The sequence below is a fragment of the Engystomops pustulosus genome, chromosome 1 (assembly GCF_040894005.1).
Source record: "Engystomops pustulosus chromosome 1, aEngPut4.maternal, whole genome shotgun sequence".
Classification (NCBI taxonomy): Eukaryota; Metazoa; Chordata; class Amphibia; order Anura; family Leptodactylidae; genus Engystomops; species Engystomops pustulosus.
In genome coordinates this window covers 57,163,142-57,177,514 of record NC_092411.1, presented here as the reverse complement: position 1 = coordinate 57,177,514, position 14,373 = coordinate 57,163,142, and the positions used below count along the sequence as shown (strand labels likewise).

At 42.0% G+C, this 14,373-nt stretch overlaps 1 protein-coding gene across 1 annotated transcript in view; it reads right to left on the bottom strand.

The window, feature by feature from the left end:
• DMXL1 (Dmx like 1) overlaps positions 1-14,373 on the bottom strand; it is an 86,532-nt gene that overhangs the window by 35,332 nt on the left and 36,827 nt on the right. The window contains exons 9-23 of the mRNA XM_072141105.1: positions 13,953-14,124; positions 13,292-13,504; positions 12,479-12,732; positions 11,711-12,389; positions 11,408-11,529; positions 11,212-11,301; positions 11,021-11,126; positions 9,625-9,744; positions 7,102-7,323; positions 3,998-5,695; positions 3,260-3,370; positions 2,575-2,744; positions 1,098-1,195; positions 515-680; positions 105-360 (exon numbers count right to left, since the gene is read on the bottom strand). Coding sequence (XP_071997206.1) covers positions 105-360; positions 515-680; positions 1,098-1,195; positions 2,575-2,744; positions 3,260-3,370; positions 3,998-5,695; positions 7,102-7,323; positions 9,625-9,744; positions 11,021-11,126; positions 11,212-11,301; positions 11,408-11,529; positions 11,711-12,389; positions 12,479-12,732; positions 13,292-13,504; positions 13,953-14,124 — 4,477 coding nt within the window. The remainder of the gene's footprint in view (positions 1-104; positions 361-514; positions 681-1,097; positions 1,196-2,574; positions 2,745-3,259; positions 3,371-3,997; positions 5,696-7,101; positions 7,324-9,624; positions 9,745-11,020; positions 11,127-11,211; positions 11,302-11,407; positions 11,530-11,710; positions 12,390-12,478; positions 12,733-13,291; positions 13,505-13,952; positions 14,125-14,373) is intronic.

Here is a 14,373-nt window from a genome sequence, read left to right as displayed (position 1 = left end):
ACCCCATCATTTACCAACAGCAAAATGAATATGAAGCAAAAAGGTTCCCCTTATACGTAAAAGAAGAAATACTTGGATAGTTGCTTGTTATATATAGTGTTTACCTTCTTCATCTCTAAAAAGCTGTTTCAACAGGGTTTCCAATGACTTTTTGTAGTCCTCCAAAATCCAGTAAGCCATGCTGCGTACAAAGGGGTCAGGGTGAACTGACGACAGGGTGGGCTCTCGTCCTGAGGACTCTATTCCCAGCACTCGTTTTTGCAGGATAAATTTATAAGTGGAAGATTTTTCAAATTCAGATTCATAAAGTCTTGATATCACAAGAGCAAGCTGGATGTCATGTAATTTTTCAAGACAAACCTGAAATGAAATGAATGTTAAGCCTTCCACAGTGCAAACTACCAATCAATGAACAAACACAGAAAATCATCTTATTTCACTCAAGTCAGAAGATTTTATAACAAACATTATAAACACTGAAGTTCGAGGTGTATAAAAATGACTGCGCTCTCACCTCCACAGCATCCTTCAGAGATCCAGCTAGAAGAAAGAAAGCTGCACTGTGCTCAAAGCGTTGCTTGCCGAGAAGAGAGAAAGCGTTCTTCAAAGCGGCTTTCCGCCATCGCTCTTCACTGAAGTTGTTCCCAAAAAACTTAGTCATTCTTGCATCTTTCTGAGACCTAACACAGGAACACAGACAGGAGGACAATTCTTGTAAATAAAGCAATCATAAAATGCTATTGTCCTTTATATAATATATTGTCAATTATATTATATATGCTCCCCTGCAATGTTACTTCAAAGAAATTTTCTTTGCACATGGGGTACATTTTTATTTCGTTTCTCATATCCTTCTGTTTAGTTCCACTGCAGACTTGCCCGGCGCAAAAAAAAAAAAAAAGACAAAAAAATGTCCTGGAGCGGAAATCCTCAGCTTCTTCCCTGAGGGGTTTTCTACAACTATATTATGCAGGTAAAATCCACAGCATAAACTAACATGTTGAAGATTGCAAAGAATTTTCATTACAGAGACTGAGATTGGTCCAAAAATATGTCAATGTTTTAAGAGCTAATACAACAACAAAATTGCAGCTCACCTATATAACCCCCATATCACAGCTTTCTTTTTCATAGCAAGGTAGAATATTGCTGCGTCTAAGGGATCATTGTTTCTCTGGAAAGCTGCCTTTGCAATCTAAAAGAAAAAAAAAAAAGGTTACAATATATAGAACAAGGTAATAGATGGAGGAATATATGAGCAATATCAATAATACAGATTTTCACAACATAATAAACAGAATTTATAGGTTACCACCAAAGATATGGCGGATGATGTATAAAACCTAAGAACGGCACGATGGCTCAGTGGTTAGTACTACAGCCTTGCAGCGCTGGTCCCATCCAGGCCAACATCTGCAAAGAGTTTGTATGCTCTGTTTGTTTCTGTGGTTCTCCCACACTCCAAAAACATACTGGTAGGTGGATTAGATTGTGAGCCCCATGGGGACAGGGACCAAATTGGCAAGCTCTGTGCAGCGCTGCGTATGCGGTATATAAAGGATTATATACAGTTGTGCTTAAAAGTTTACATACCGCTGCAGCATTTTGGCTTTCTCGGTCTTTTTAGAGAGAAAATGAACGATAACACAAAAAAATTCTTTCCGCTCATGGTTAGTGGTTGGGTGAAGCAAAAGTTTGTGTTCATCATTCATATTCTCTGAAAAAAGCCCAAGAAAGCCAGAATTCTGCAGGGGTATGTAAACATTTGAGCATAACTTTAAACTACAATGTACACTATTAAAACAAAGCATTTGGGAAAAGGTAATCTAAAATAGCACTAACGTATATACATAGCATAAACTTTTATTTAAAAAAAATATATTATTTGATGGTCCATTAGGGGAATCCTAATGTTATATTTGCCTCAGATTTGGAATGCAAAGGCAGAGCAGACAGGGTCTTGTCACCATGTAATGACTCCTAACAAAGGTCAACAAGCAACAGATCTGTATAAAAACAACTTCTCAGAGTATTCCTATGCGACTTAGCTTCAGCCTATATCCTCTGGTTTCTGCTAGTGATGGGTTGTGAAGCTGCATCTCATAGGATACACAGGATAATCTGGATCTCATAGGATACACAGGATAATCTGCACAGAAGTGATAGGACGAGTAAGGAAGCTTTAGAACGGATGATCTATTCTAGAACTTGAAGGTAGGAAATAAAGACTATTATTAAGCCCGAAAATCTAACAATGAATTGCGACTCCTGTAGTGCAGTCTGCTGGACCCAAAATAATAACATTTCTCTCTAATGCAATTATTATCCCTGCAAACAAAACAAAAATATTTAAGTCATTTAGGGTATATGGTCTGATAGTATGCTAGACTTCAAATTGACAGATGATCTGTGGACTGGTTAACATGGAGGAGGAAGATTATGGCCAAAACCAATGTAACAATTCATATTTTCTGTTTGATTATGCAATGATCCAATAGCAGTTTGGAGCTAACCAACTGTGCAATTGAGATAGGACAACATAATAAAAAAATAATACAAACATTTTCTGCACACCTTTTCAATGCACGTCCGTAGATTGTTTGTGTTTCTGACCCACCATCCTATCCCCATGGCCCTGAGCTCTGCCCAGGTGGGGTCACCTTTCTGCATTGCTGGGAGTGTAGTAAGGAGCTCATCCTCTGCCACAGAATGAAACGCCCAGGCAAAATGACTGGTGGACAAACCTAGAAAGATTACACATAGGAAGGTTTAAAAATACATCTATATATAAAAACATCTTGATGTATACTGTATTTCCGTTAACCAAATGTACAACACTGACGGGAGACTAAATAAAGATACATTGGCACCTTTGTGTACAAATGAATGAACAAAGACTGTTACACAGATTTTTTATGCAGAGGGAAAGAGTAATAAGAGCGAGTCCCAGCAGCTAGCTCTCCAACCACCAGCTCACAGAGAACTAGAAAGGACTAAGAGGTTCCACTGTGACCGGAAACAGTGTCACTCCTCAAGTACAGACACTGAAATACTCATTTCTGGTAAGTTTGCTGAAGGGGTGGTAAGCTTAAGAGTTAATGTTGGAAGGTAAAATGTTATTATTACCTCTTAGAATGTAAAAACAAATGTACATAGATGTCAAGACATTAAAACCCTGGTCACAAAAGGTTGAAAGATTTTTATATCAATAAATGGGGAATGTTGGAATTACTTAGTGCTTTCTGAAAAGGATCATTACCTTGATGAGAAAGCTGAGCTCTGTGCGCAGGAGGAAGAGAAGTAGTGAGGAACGTGTGAAGACGGACAGCCAGGAAAAACTTCAGACCACATTCATCAAGGGTCTCACCTCCTGTAAGACACAAATTAGCATTTTATACAATAAAAAACTGGTTTGAGAATAGAGGTGGGAAATAGTCTATATTCATTAAGTTTATGTAGTTTTCACTTTTTTTTTTTTGTGCACATTTTTAATCTATCATTTACATCATTATGTGCAGATGGGATTTTCTCTCCATTTTAGGAATGGAGTAAGAACGGATTTCCATTCCACATTGACTTCCATGTATGGAAGGTTACCCTCCCTACCAATTCCACTCTAGCAGAAAACTGAATTCTTTTTCCATTATTTCATGATGGAAGGGGGGGGGGGGCAGAACCTCCAAAACCACAGGTGCAAAATGGGCCCAACCCTGGTTGTCGCAGGATAACTCATTTATCAATAAACAGGGGTATACAGGGGGTATACAATTAACAAGCAATGTATAATCACCTGGCTGTAGCACCTCCGCCACCACCAGTGTCTGTTTGCATACACAGAAAAATGCGCTTTCAACATATGAAAATTTTGCTGCTTTTCTGGAGTTAATCTACAGTGTGATTTGTTGTACAAATGTATACTGGGCATAGCGTTATTTTAGAGAAATAAAAACGAAGAAAGGGAGAAGTTAATCTAGAGCGTTAAATGTTATAAGATTACCTTGACTGCGATCTCGGCTTTCTCCGATGTCTGTACTCGTCGTGGCAATAGTATCGGCTAGAGCCATCAGAGACATCTGTTCGATGCGTGTCAATCCAGGTAAACTAGAATGGAGCAAATGTTTCGATAGAACCTTAGAATGTTCTGGTCCAAAATAAGTTGGGCTGTACTGAGACAGGTCAATGACCTGTGGCTTAGGGTTTTCTTCTTCAGAGTCCAGGGGTGTAAGTTCATCATTGCTTATAGTAGGAACCTGGAAGAGCTCGTCATAGTTTTCACCATTTGCATTGCTATCACTCTGCTTGTTGGAATTGTTCTGATTGCTGGATTTCTCCACTGAGGAAGTGAAAGCGTTGTCTTCATCCGCAGCGAGAAGTGCATACAATGGTAAGGGTGGGACAGAATCAATTTCTGTGTAATCCGCAGTCTCCGGCTTGCTGAATGTTTTGGGATCACGAGAGGTGCTTCCACTGGCACTAATGGAGAGTGATCTGAGTCGACGCTCTGGGGTGGGTTCATTGTCATTAATGGAGACCACTTCCCCTGCAATGCACTTCACTAGATGAGAAAGGATAGCTTTTGCTCTGCGTCCTTTCCCTAGATCCATCAATTCCAACAATTGTAATGGATGATACTGAGGTAAAATTGGAAATAAAGCATGAGCAGCTTCAAAAAGTCCACAGTCTTCCATCTCTACAGGGAGATCATATGCAGTTTTCTTTCCCATAAGTTTTTGTGCTAAACTAGTCATTGATCTTGTCATAGCTTTCTTTGGTGGATATAGACCAGAAGCAACAGACTGGCTTTGCTTAACCAAATTTGTGATGGACGGGGTACTTCCACTATAAGAATCTGTGCTGGATGAATCCTGTTTAGAGAAAGGCTGCCACTGAGAATAGACATGCATCTCACAATCCATCCCAACAACAAGGATCCCATCCCGAACCCAGGACAAGGACACAGGTAACGGCAGGGAACCTTCCACAGAAGACACGAGATCTACAGATCTCAACAGGACAAACCGAGGCTGAGATGTGTTTTTGGCGGTATCCCAGAGATGCAATGCAAAGTCTTCCTTACAGGAGTGATCTGGTACTTTTCTTGCTACCTGGCCATACATGAGTAGTTTGGACCCGATGCCAATGGTTAACATATGTGACCCGTCCTCCCTGGACATCCAGTCCAAATGAACCAAGTGCTTTGTGCTTGGCTGAAGCTGCTTGTTGGAAGATAAATACACATCTTGCTTATTGTAAGCTACAAGATTATTGTCAATACTAATTCCAGTCTCTAACATCGTATTTAGTTCATCCAAGTGAATAGTCTGTTCCAGAATCCAACAAGAGCCGCCGGTGGATTCACATTCAAAGATGCTGACGTGCATCAAAAACTCATTGGAGGAATTGCTACTCTTAGTTGGCGTCTGCTTGAAGGCTACTGCCAGGCAGTTTGTATGGGCACAGCTGACCTCTATTGGCCGGCCTGGCACGCTCACTGCACTGTTCTGTAAGCCATCTTCATTCAGCAAAGGCCATTCCTCCCATAAGTATACAATGCCATTCTCCTGATCCGATGGAGAAAGGGAGAGGTCCGAATCCACTCTGCACCTCCAGAATCTCACCTTACCATCCGAGCAAGAGGTTGCCAGTAGATAAGGAGCGTTACACACTGGGTATATTGAAGAGGAACTGAGGTGCCCTAAAAATGGGGGGAAAAAATAGGCAATAAACAAATGTAAATAAAATCACATCACATGTCCTGACATGTCGTCTTTAGATAATACTTGTACAATGCTAAATCATTACTTGTTATAACTATGTTGTGTGATTCCTCAATTATTCCTACAACATCCAAGGATAGAGGGACATCTGGGCGTTTCCGCTCTTCACATTTGACTACCCAGACCGGCTCCCTGGGTGTATCCCACCTGCAGCCCAGATGAGAGGACATTTAATCCTTTTTTTGATAGGAAGTTGTGCACTCAGCACATCCTATATATTTATCTTAATTTGACGCCCTATGAGCGTTTCATTTTCTTCAACTTTCAGGCGATTAAGTCTGACACTTATTTCTATCTTCGTGCTAAAACACGCATAGATCTCTGAACAAGGATATCCGATATGTCTCCATTTGTTAGATGTTCTCTGTAATGATTGTTATCCATAACACCAAATTTAGTGCATGAAGTTCCTATAATTTGTAAGCTATGTCAGGTCCATTACACGAAACCAGAATTACCACCACAATTTTTTCATGGACTGTAAGCTCTTGTGAGTAGGGCCTCTCTCACCCATTATCTCGGTTTTGACCAATTGACCAGATTTGTCACTCAATCATTTGTATGTGAGTGATGGAAATAGCTGAACACAGCGCCCAGCTATCTCTGGCACTCTAGGAAATAGCCGTGTGCTGTGCAGGGCAATTTTAGTCTCTTCCTTTATGTTGAATTGAGTGGCAGGACCAGTGTTTAACCTACCCCTCCATAAACCAGTGAGACCGAGACACCTGTTCTAAGGATTTCTGGGTGTTTATTCTCGTAATTGTGTTGCTCCCAGCAGTCAGACCCTCACCAATAAGCTTGTCATCCCCTATTCTATGGTAGTGATGAGAGGAAAAAGCATGAGGAGACGCACAGGCTGCAGCTGCTCTTTCCTGGGACTCACCACATGCGTTTGGCAGGGAGTCCGGTAATGTGAATTATATTTATATGAAGTACTGAAATGATTCAGAATGCGGACAAAAGAATTTTTAAAATTAACATAGCATAGGATAAAGGTACCTGTCACCAGCTAACTGTCACACTTCTGGAGACTGTTTCGCTTTAAGGTCAGGGGTTAAAAGAAGCAGCAGCCCTGCCCTAAATATATAGAGACCCAAATGTACTCAATTTATATAGGGACCAGCTTTAGGCCCTTGAGGTACTGTGTAGACAAACTCCTGCCTAGTTTGTCAGTAACACTGAGGTGTTGGCAGCAATCTTGCATCATGATAAGTGGACAAGTGTCCAGCCTCACACAGTTGCCACTGCGTGTGGTTGTGGTAACCCCTGCCTATTATACAGACTTCCAATGCCACACGCTTGGTTGCCCTGATCATATTCTTACCTGCGGAGGGCTTCACACTTATTACTTCCACCCCATTGGGCAAACTTAGCTCCTTGCTGTACACAAGCTCTGAGGAAAGAGACATTCTGCTGGTGCTCTGTAAATTGGCTTTACAAGTCTGGTATCTTTGAGTTTGTGGAGACTGAACCTTTTCTCCCGAAGCAGGACTGAAAGAATCATCTCTTGGTGGATTTTCTGATAAATTTGAGGCTGATTTTTCCTCTGCAAATAGTAAGATGAATACTGAATAATTAACTGGTCCATAGATTAGCAATACAAAATGAAGTATGCATTTATATGGCAGCATCTATAGGTCTGATCATATACCGTATATACTCGTGTATAAGCCGAGTTTTTCAGCACAAAAAATGTGCTGAAAAACCTCGCCTCGGCTTATACACGAGTCAATGAGAAAAAGAAAATTTAATACTTACCCTCCGGTGTCAGCGATGTTCGTTGCGGCTGCCGGCGGCTCCTGATCCCTGTCGCAGCTCCCGGCGGCTCCCCGTGTCTTCTCTTCTGTCTTCTCTAGCCGGCAGAGTCGCGTCCATGCGATCTGCAGGCCGTCGCACACGGTGATGCAGCGCTGTCGCGGCTGATGACGTCATCAGCGGCGACAGCGGCGCATCACAGTGTGCGACGGGCGGCACGGGAGCCGCGATTGGGATCCGAAACCGCCGGGAGCAACATCGGGGACACCGGAGGGTGAGTATTAAGTTTATTTTTTTGGCTGTATGCCCTACGTGGGGACTGGTTGGCTGTATGCCCTACGTGGGGACTGGTTGGCTATATGCCCTACGTGGGGACTGGTTGGCTGTATGCCCTACGTGGGGACTGGTTGGCTGTATGCCCTACGTGGGGACTGGTTGGCTGTATGCCCTACGTGGGGACTGGTTGGCTGTATGCCCTACGTGGGGACTGGTTGGCTGTATGCCCTACGTGGGGACTGGTTGGCTGTATGCCCTACGTGGGGACTGGTTGGCTGTATGCCCTACGTGGGGACTGGTTGGCTGTATGCCCTACGTGGGGACTGGTTGGCTGTATGCCCTACGTGGGGACTGGTTGGCTGTATGCCCTACGTGGGGACTGGTTGGCTGTATGCCCTACGTGGGGACTGGTTGGCTGTATGCCCTACGTGGGGACTGGTTGGCTGTATGCCCTACGTGGGGACTGGTTGGCTGTATGCCCTACGTGGGGACTGGTTGGCTGTATGCCCTACGTGGGGACTGGTTGGCTGTATGCCCTACGTGGGGACTGGTTGGCTGTATGCCCTACGTGGGGACTGGTTGGCTGTATGCCCTACGTGGGGACTGGTTGGCTGTATGCCCTACGTGGGGACTGGTTGGCTGTATGCCCTACGTGGGGACTGGTTGGCTGTATGCCCTACGTGGGGACTGGTTGGCTGTATGCCCTACGTGGGGACTGGTTGGCTGTATGCCCTACGTGGGGACTGGTTGGCTGTATGCCCTACGTGGGGACTGGTTGGCTGTATGCCCTACGTGGGGACTGGTTGGCTGTATGCCCTACGTGGGGACTGGTTGATCGAGTAGCACTTCTGCCTTGCAGCACTGGGGTCCTGGGTTCGATTCCCACCCAGGTCAACATCTGCAAAGAGTTTGTATGTTCTCTCCGTGTTTGCGTGGGTTTTCTCCGGGCCCTCCGGTTTCCTCCCACACTCCAAAACATACTGGTAAGGTTGATTAGATTGTGAGCCCCATGGGGACAGGGACCGATTTGTCAAGCTTTGTGCAGGAATTATTATTATTATTACTATATGGGGGCTGGCTGGCTGTATACTACACCCTCAGCTTATACTCGAGTCAATATGTTATCCCAGTTTTCTGTGGTAAAATTAAGGGTCTCGGCTTATACGGTACTTAGAAAACTAAGATAAGATACGGCACTCTCCTGATCTATTTCACTGTGTTAATTTGTGGTAGTAGAACACAACACACATTTAATTTAAAAAAAAAAAAAAAAAAAAAAAAAAAAAAAAAAACACATGCAAAATTGAAAATTTATTTACATACTTTTTAAGTAGTAATTTACCCATTCACTGTGGATTTTTGCAAAGTAACGAAAAGTAGAGATTAGGAATAGCCCTGCTTGGTCTTATGGCAGCTGTGCATTCGGTCACATGCTGATCAGATTTCATGGACTGACTGCAGTGCAGAGGATGGGACTCATAGTGCATCATGATTACAGTTCAGCGCTGCTGTTTTACTGGGAAGTATCTATTCTTCCCAGCAAAACAACAGCGCTGAACTGTAATCATGATGTAATCAGTGGAGAAGGGGAGTCTTCTGGACTGGGTTTGTAATTGAACATATAGGAGGTACTGGTGAAGAAATTCCTCCTATATGTGCACTTACCCCCTTTCTCTGCCTACATTAATCTAACACAGAGGGAGGTGGTAAGTGCTCCTGCATAGTGTAACAGCCTGTAAAGAAAGAGCATAAGACAAGAGCGCAAGGACAAGAACCTTGACCTACAATAGCGATACTGTACACAAAGGTAACATACCCAAAGAGACAGGGATAGATTGCAGGTGTAGTCTCCACATATGCAACACAGAGTGCTTGTTTTTTGTGCATTCAATCACCACCAAATAGAATTTTTCAGAAAATCCACTTTTGGAAGTTTCTATAGAAGAAAAAACAATGGCATTACTAACGCAATAGAGACTAGGGGAGAAATGTGTAAATCTTGTGCCGTGACATGGCGATTACTACAGGAAGAGAAAGACATGATGGTTACTGATCACCCAGCTACAACATAGGATTAAAATAACTGTCCTGCAAGACTGTCACATGCCTCGGCTTCCCACAAGCATGTGAGGTCACATTTCCTGCAGCAGCCGCCGCTTATCAGTTTTCACACATTATCTTGTACAATATGAGCTTTGTGTACACTCTTTGTGCTCAGGACACATCAGCCATGCCCATTCAGGGGCTGTTTTCTACATGTTTTGTCTCCAACTACACTTCACTTTCGCAAAACATGCACGCGTTTTCACTCATTGTTTCTTGAAGTTGCATTTTTTTCACATCCATACGGTATCCTTTTTTAGTCAGATCCACAAAAAACAAAACGAAAAAAAAAAAAAACCAACTAACCAGATGGTTGTCAAAAATCAGGTCTCCTTAAAACTAGGGTTACTGCAGTAAACAAATCAGTTTGGAGTCTGTGTGGCGTCTATTTGTATCCACATCCGTGTTTTTCACATCCATGTGGGTTCCCCAAAGTCATGTGAGGAAAAAAAAACCGACAGCACTGGAATACAGTATATCCATGTTGAATTTCCATTTTTTGCTGAGCCATTTAATTTCGTGGTCCAAACAAACAAAAAATTTGAGCTGCAATTTTTGAAAAAAGGACTTGTAAATAGCCACATAGCCGTACATTTTTGAGGATAGCATACCGACCCGTTTATTTTCCAGCACATGGATGTGAAAAACAATACTCTAAAAGCGATCGCAAGAAAATTTGGTTCTCCAAATTTATCAATCTTATCAAATTTAGAATCTTATCAATATGAATTGCAAACGAATGGGGCTCAATGATTTCAATGGAAGTCTGTGGTCGGCATGTGTGGAATAGTTAATTTTTTCATTTTGATCCACGATCCATGAGACATGATCCATGGGTGAAAAAGCTAAAAAAAAATTGCTGTATATAAACATAGAAAATAACAAATCAGTAAGCCATTTGTAAAAAAAAATCAAAAAAAAAAATCACTGCTAGCTCATGGGTATAAAAAAAAAAGCTTGAATGAATGAATGAGGTCTAAGGTTACGGGCCTGTAGTTATTAGATTCACATAACATTACATTTTAGAGTATAAGCCAAGCATACCCATAGAGCTCCATTCACCTAGAAAAAGTACAAATAAAACAAAAACAAATGTAAATGTATAATACCAGAGTCTGACAGAAGACCACTTATTCCAGACGACCCACTTTTCTTCAAGTTTCCCAGTATGTAGTCTTCTTGAAAGACATGCAACAGCTGTGTTTTCCGTCCGTGCTAAACATAAGATATAAGATGAGGCAATTGTGCAGAAAAACAAACAAAGCTTGTAAAGTCTACACTGATGTTGATCAAAGCTTACCAGGTTGGTGATGGCATCGAGCTCGATAATGCATCCTGGTCTAGCGGTAGATTGTTGACTTATTATGTTGAAAACCTCCCCTACATATTTCTGAAAATGAATAAGTCATCAATACCAAGAACGCTTTCATCATGCACAAAGGACAACACATCATATATGGAGGTCTAAGAGTTGAAGATAACGCAGATGTACTTACCGAAATATCTGGGTTGGATAGCTCGCACAGCAGCTTCTTGGCATCAATCACCGCTTGATATAATCTTAAATTCTGTCCATCACTTGCAACAAAACATGCACTTGGGGAATCGCAGTATGTTCCTGAAATGTAGACATACATCAGAAAGCAGAGAACATCACTTAGTAAAACAAATTTGCTACTATTATATTTACACACAGATCAGCAATTCTATGGTGGAGATTATCCATTCCGTACTGACATTCCTTAATTGTAATAACATGTAGCATCAAGTCTTACAAAGACATAAATAAAAGTACTCACCTAAGCAATGACTTGGTATTAGAGTTGGCAACCAGGCAACATTTGAGAAGGCAGAAACATGAAGAGAATTAATACGTGCCAGCTCAGAAACTCCACCGGAAAATGATAAAGGTCCAACAGGGTTCACCCGCCAAAGGACAAGTTCACTATACACTGCATTTGGGTCTTGCCAGGTCTTGTCCGCTTCCACTCCATTTTGATTACAATTTAAATCCCCATTGGGGAAATCATGGGACTCTCTGCCACTATCCTCTTCTACTGGGTGCCGAGAGTTGTGATGAGATGTGGTCAGTAGTAATGGCAGCACAGAATGACAGGCCAAGTCATTAAGATGAAAGCGGTGACCACAGTATCTCGACTTGTGAGAAATGCTGAGCACGGTGGAAAAGGCAGATTCCTCGGCAAAGCTAACCTGCCACTGGTTCAGTGACCCGTCTGCATGTTTGGAGATCATCAAGACATTAGGAGTGAATATGCTCAGCTTTAGACTATTGGATGACTTGCTTTGGCCAGCTGATATCAGCATTGAAGATGAACGGGCCACCCCTGAAGGCTTTTGTTTACCCTGCTGAATGGCCAAGTCTACATTTTTCGTACTGGCATACATGACGATACTCCTGCAAAGAGAATTAGCATCTCCGGTCGGGAAAGCTACCGGAATCCTACATGAAAAAGATACCTAAAAAAAATAAATAAAAGTGAATAGTGAAAACACTAAGCTTTTTAACAGTCTGCATCCAATGAAGTAGAAATATGGTAAGAACATACCTGCACTTGGCGAAACATGCCAGGCTGATATTCATCCAGCCAATCTACATGCCATACAAGCAGAGAGCCATCCACAGGATGAATACTAAACAACATGTCAGGGTTCTTGTTCCACTCCGACAGCAAGATTTCAATTTCATGATCAATAACAGACGATGGGAAGGAAACAAGGGAGTTTGCACTGGACTTTTCACCATTCACTTCCTTCTTTTCAGGGGCCACCTTCATGTCAGTTTCCTTCAGATAATCATTTTCTAAAACAAGACAAAAAAAAAGAAATCCCTTCATAAACACAACAAAGGCGAGTGGATATAGACATAAGGGAGGTTAAAGACCTAGCTGGACATGTAGATAAAAGAGTTGCCATTATTATTTAAGTCGCTCTATCTCCTGTACTGTAGAATCAAACAACCATAAGCCTGATCCGATCTGAAAGATGGAATGCTTATCTTTAATATGACACCAGAAGCCCATACTTGGTACTACAGAGCCCAACATAGGTGTGTCTGAAATGAAGATGCCCATGCAGCCTCTAAAACTCATCTTAGGCAAAATCCGACTATTAATTTTACGAGTTTTTTTTTTTTAATATGTGAGATTTTAAAAATTATAGAGAGAGCAGTTCATGTCCTACCTTAGGGAGCTAGTATGATATGAAATTTTTATGATACTACTAATTAAATCTTGAGAAAGATTCCCATTAAAAAAAAAGTATTAGGAACATTCACATGGCCATCGGGGGGGGGGGGGGGGGGGGGGATGTATATGCGGTTGCAAATTTGCGGCAATGATTACTATTCATGACACACAAACCTTCATCTGAGTTGCCATCACCCTGGGTCGTTTCATCAGTACTGGCTTCTGAAGATTGCTGCTCAAAGCTCTTCTTCAGTTGTTGAAGGAAAACTTCCATGGACAAGGAGAAATGCAGCTCCTTGTTATTTAGCCAATGTACAACAAAAGGTCCATTTTTTTCTTCAGTCTCCCCAAGACTCATTGATGATATGGAAGGAAGCAGAGGAATGTCTGTTGAGATAAAATGGACAAGTAGGAATTTTATTTTAAAAAAAAAAAAAAAAAAGCAGTCATCTTAACCCCTTCTCTGTTCATGGAAAAATAAAAAAAGTTGTAGATTTTTGAAGGTGGGGAGTGAAAAATGAAAACGCTGCGGCGTGAAGGGGTGGGATGTTGGGTTTAAAAGGGGAAAGAAATACATATTTTAAAAGTAGATCATTCAGCCAGCTGATCAGCATAATGGCACATAAAGTAGCCAAAGCATGGATAATGTAGACAATATTTAGCCACCTACAGCGGGCAATGGTTGCAAGTTGCTACAGTGAAGGCATCACCCACTACAATGTGTGGCTATAGGCGTCCATTGCTGCGTTGTGCGTAGATAGTGGCACAATGACTGATACGTTTGGCATTACCCCACAATTGTGCAATTCCACACACAAAACTTTTTGGTTCTCACCTGTGGCTGGATTGATGCTGGCAGCTATGTGAAAGTGACAAAGTGCATTGCCATGAAAGGGAGTGTTCCGATGGACCTCATGAGCATCTTGCTGGTGAGGTGGGTATCCGGTATGTGCTACCAGTGCTAAAGACCTCCGCCTTCCTCCTTTACGGAAATGCTTCAAATTTAACTGCGTATAGAAAAGTATAATCCAGTTACTTAGGATTTATAGGAACGCCAGAAAGAAGTGCATCATGGGAATTAAAGTTTGTAATGTGTTCTCATAGGCACCGGGATTGTTATCTTCAAGTTTCGTAACCTCTCCAGAGAGGACATGTCGGCTCTACTCACAGGTCTGGCTTAGTAAATACTTGCTGCTCATGAAATTTGACAATTTTGGAGCAATTTTCATAAATCTTTATATTGTGCTGTTCCGTTT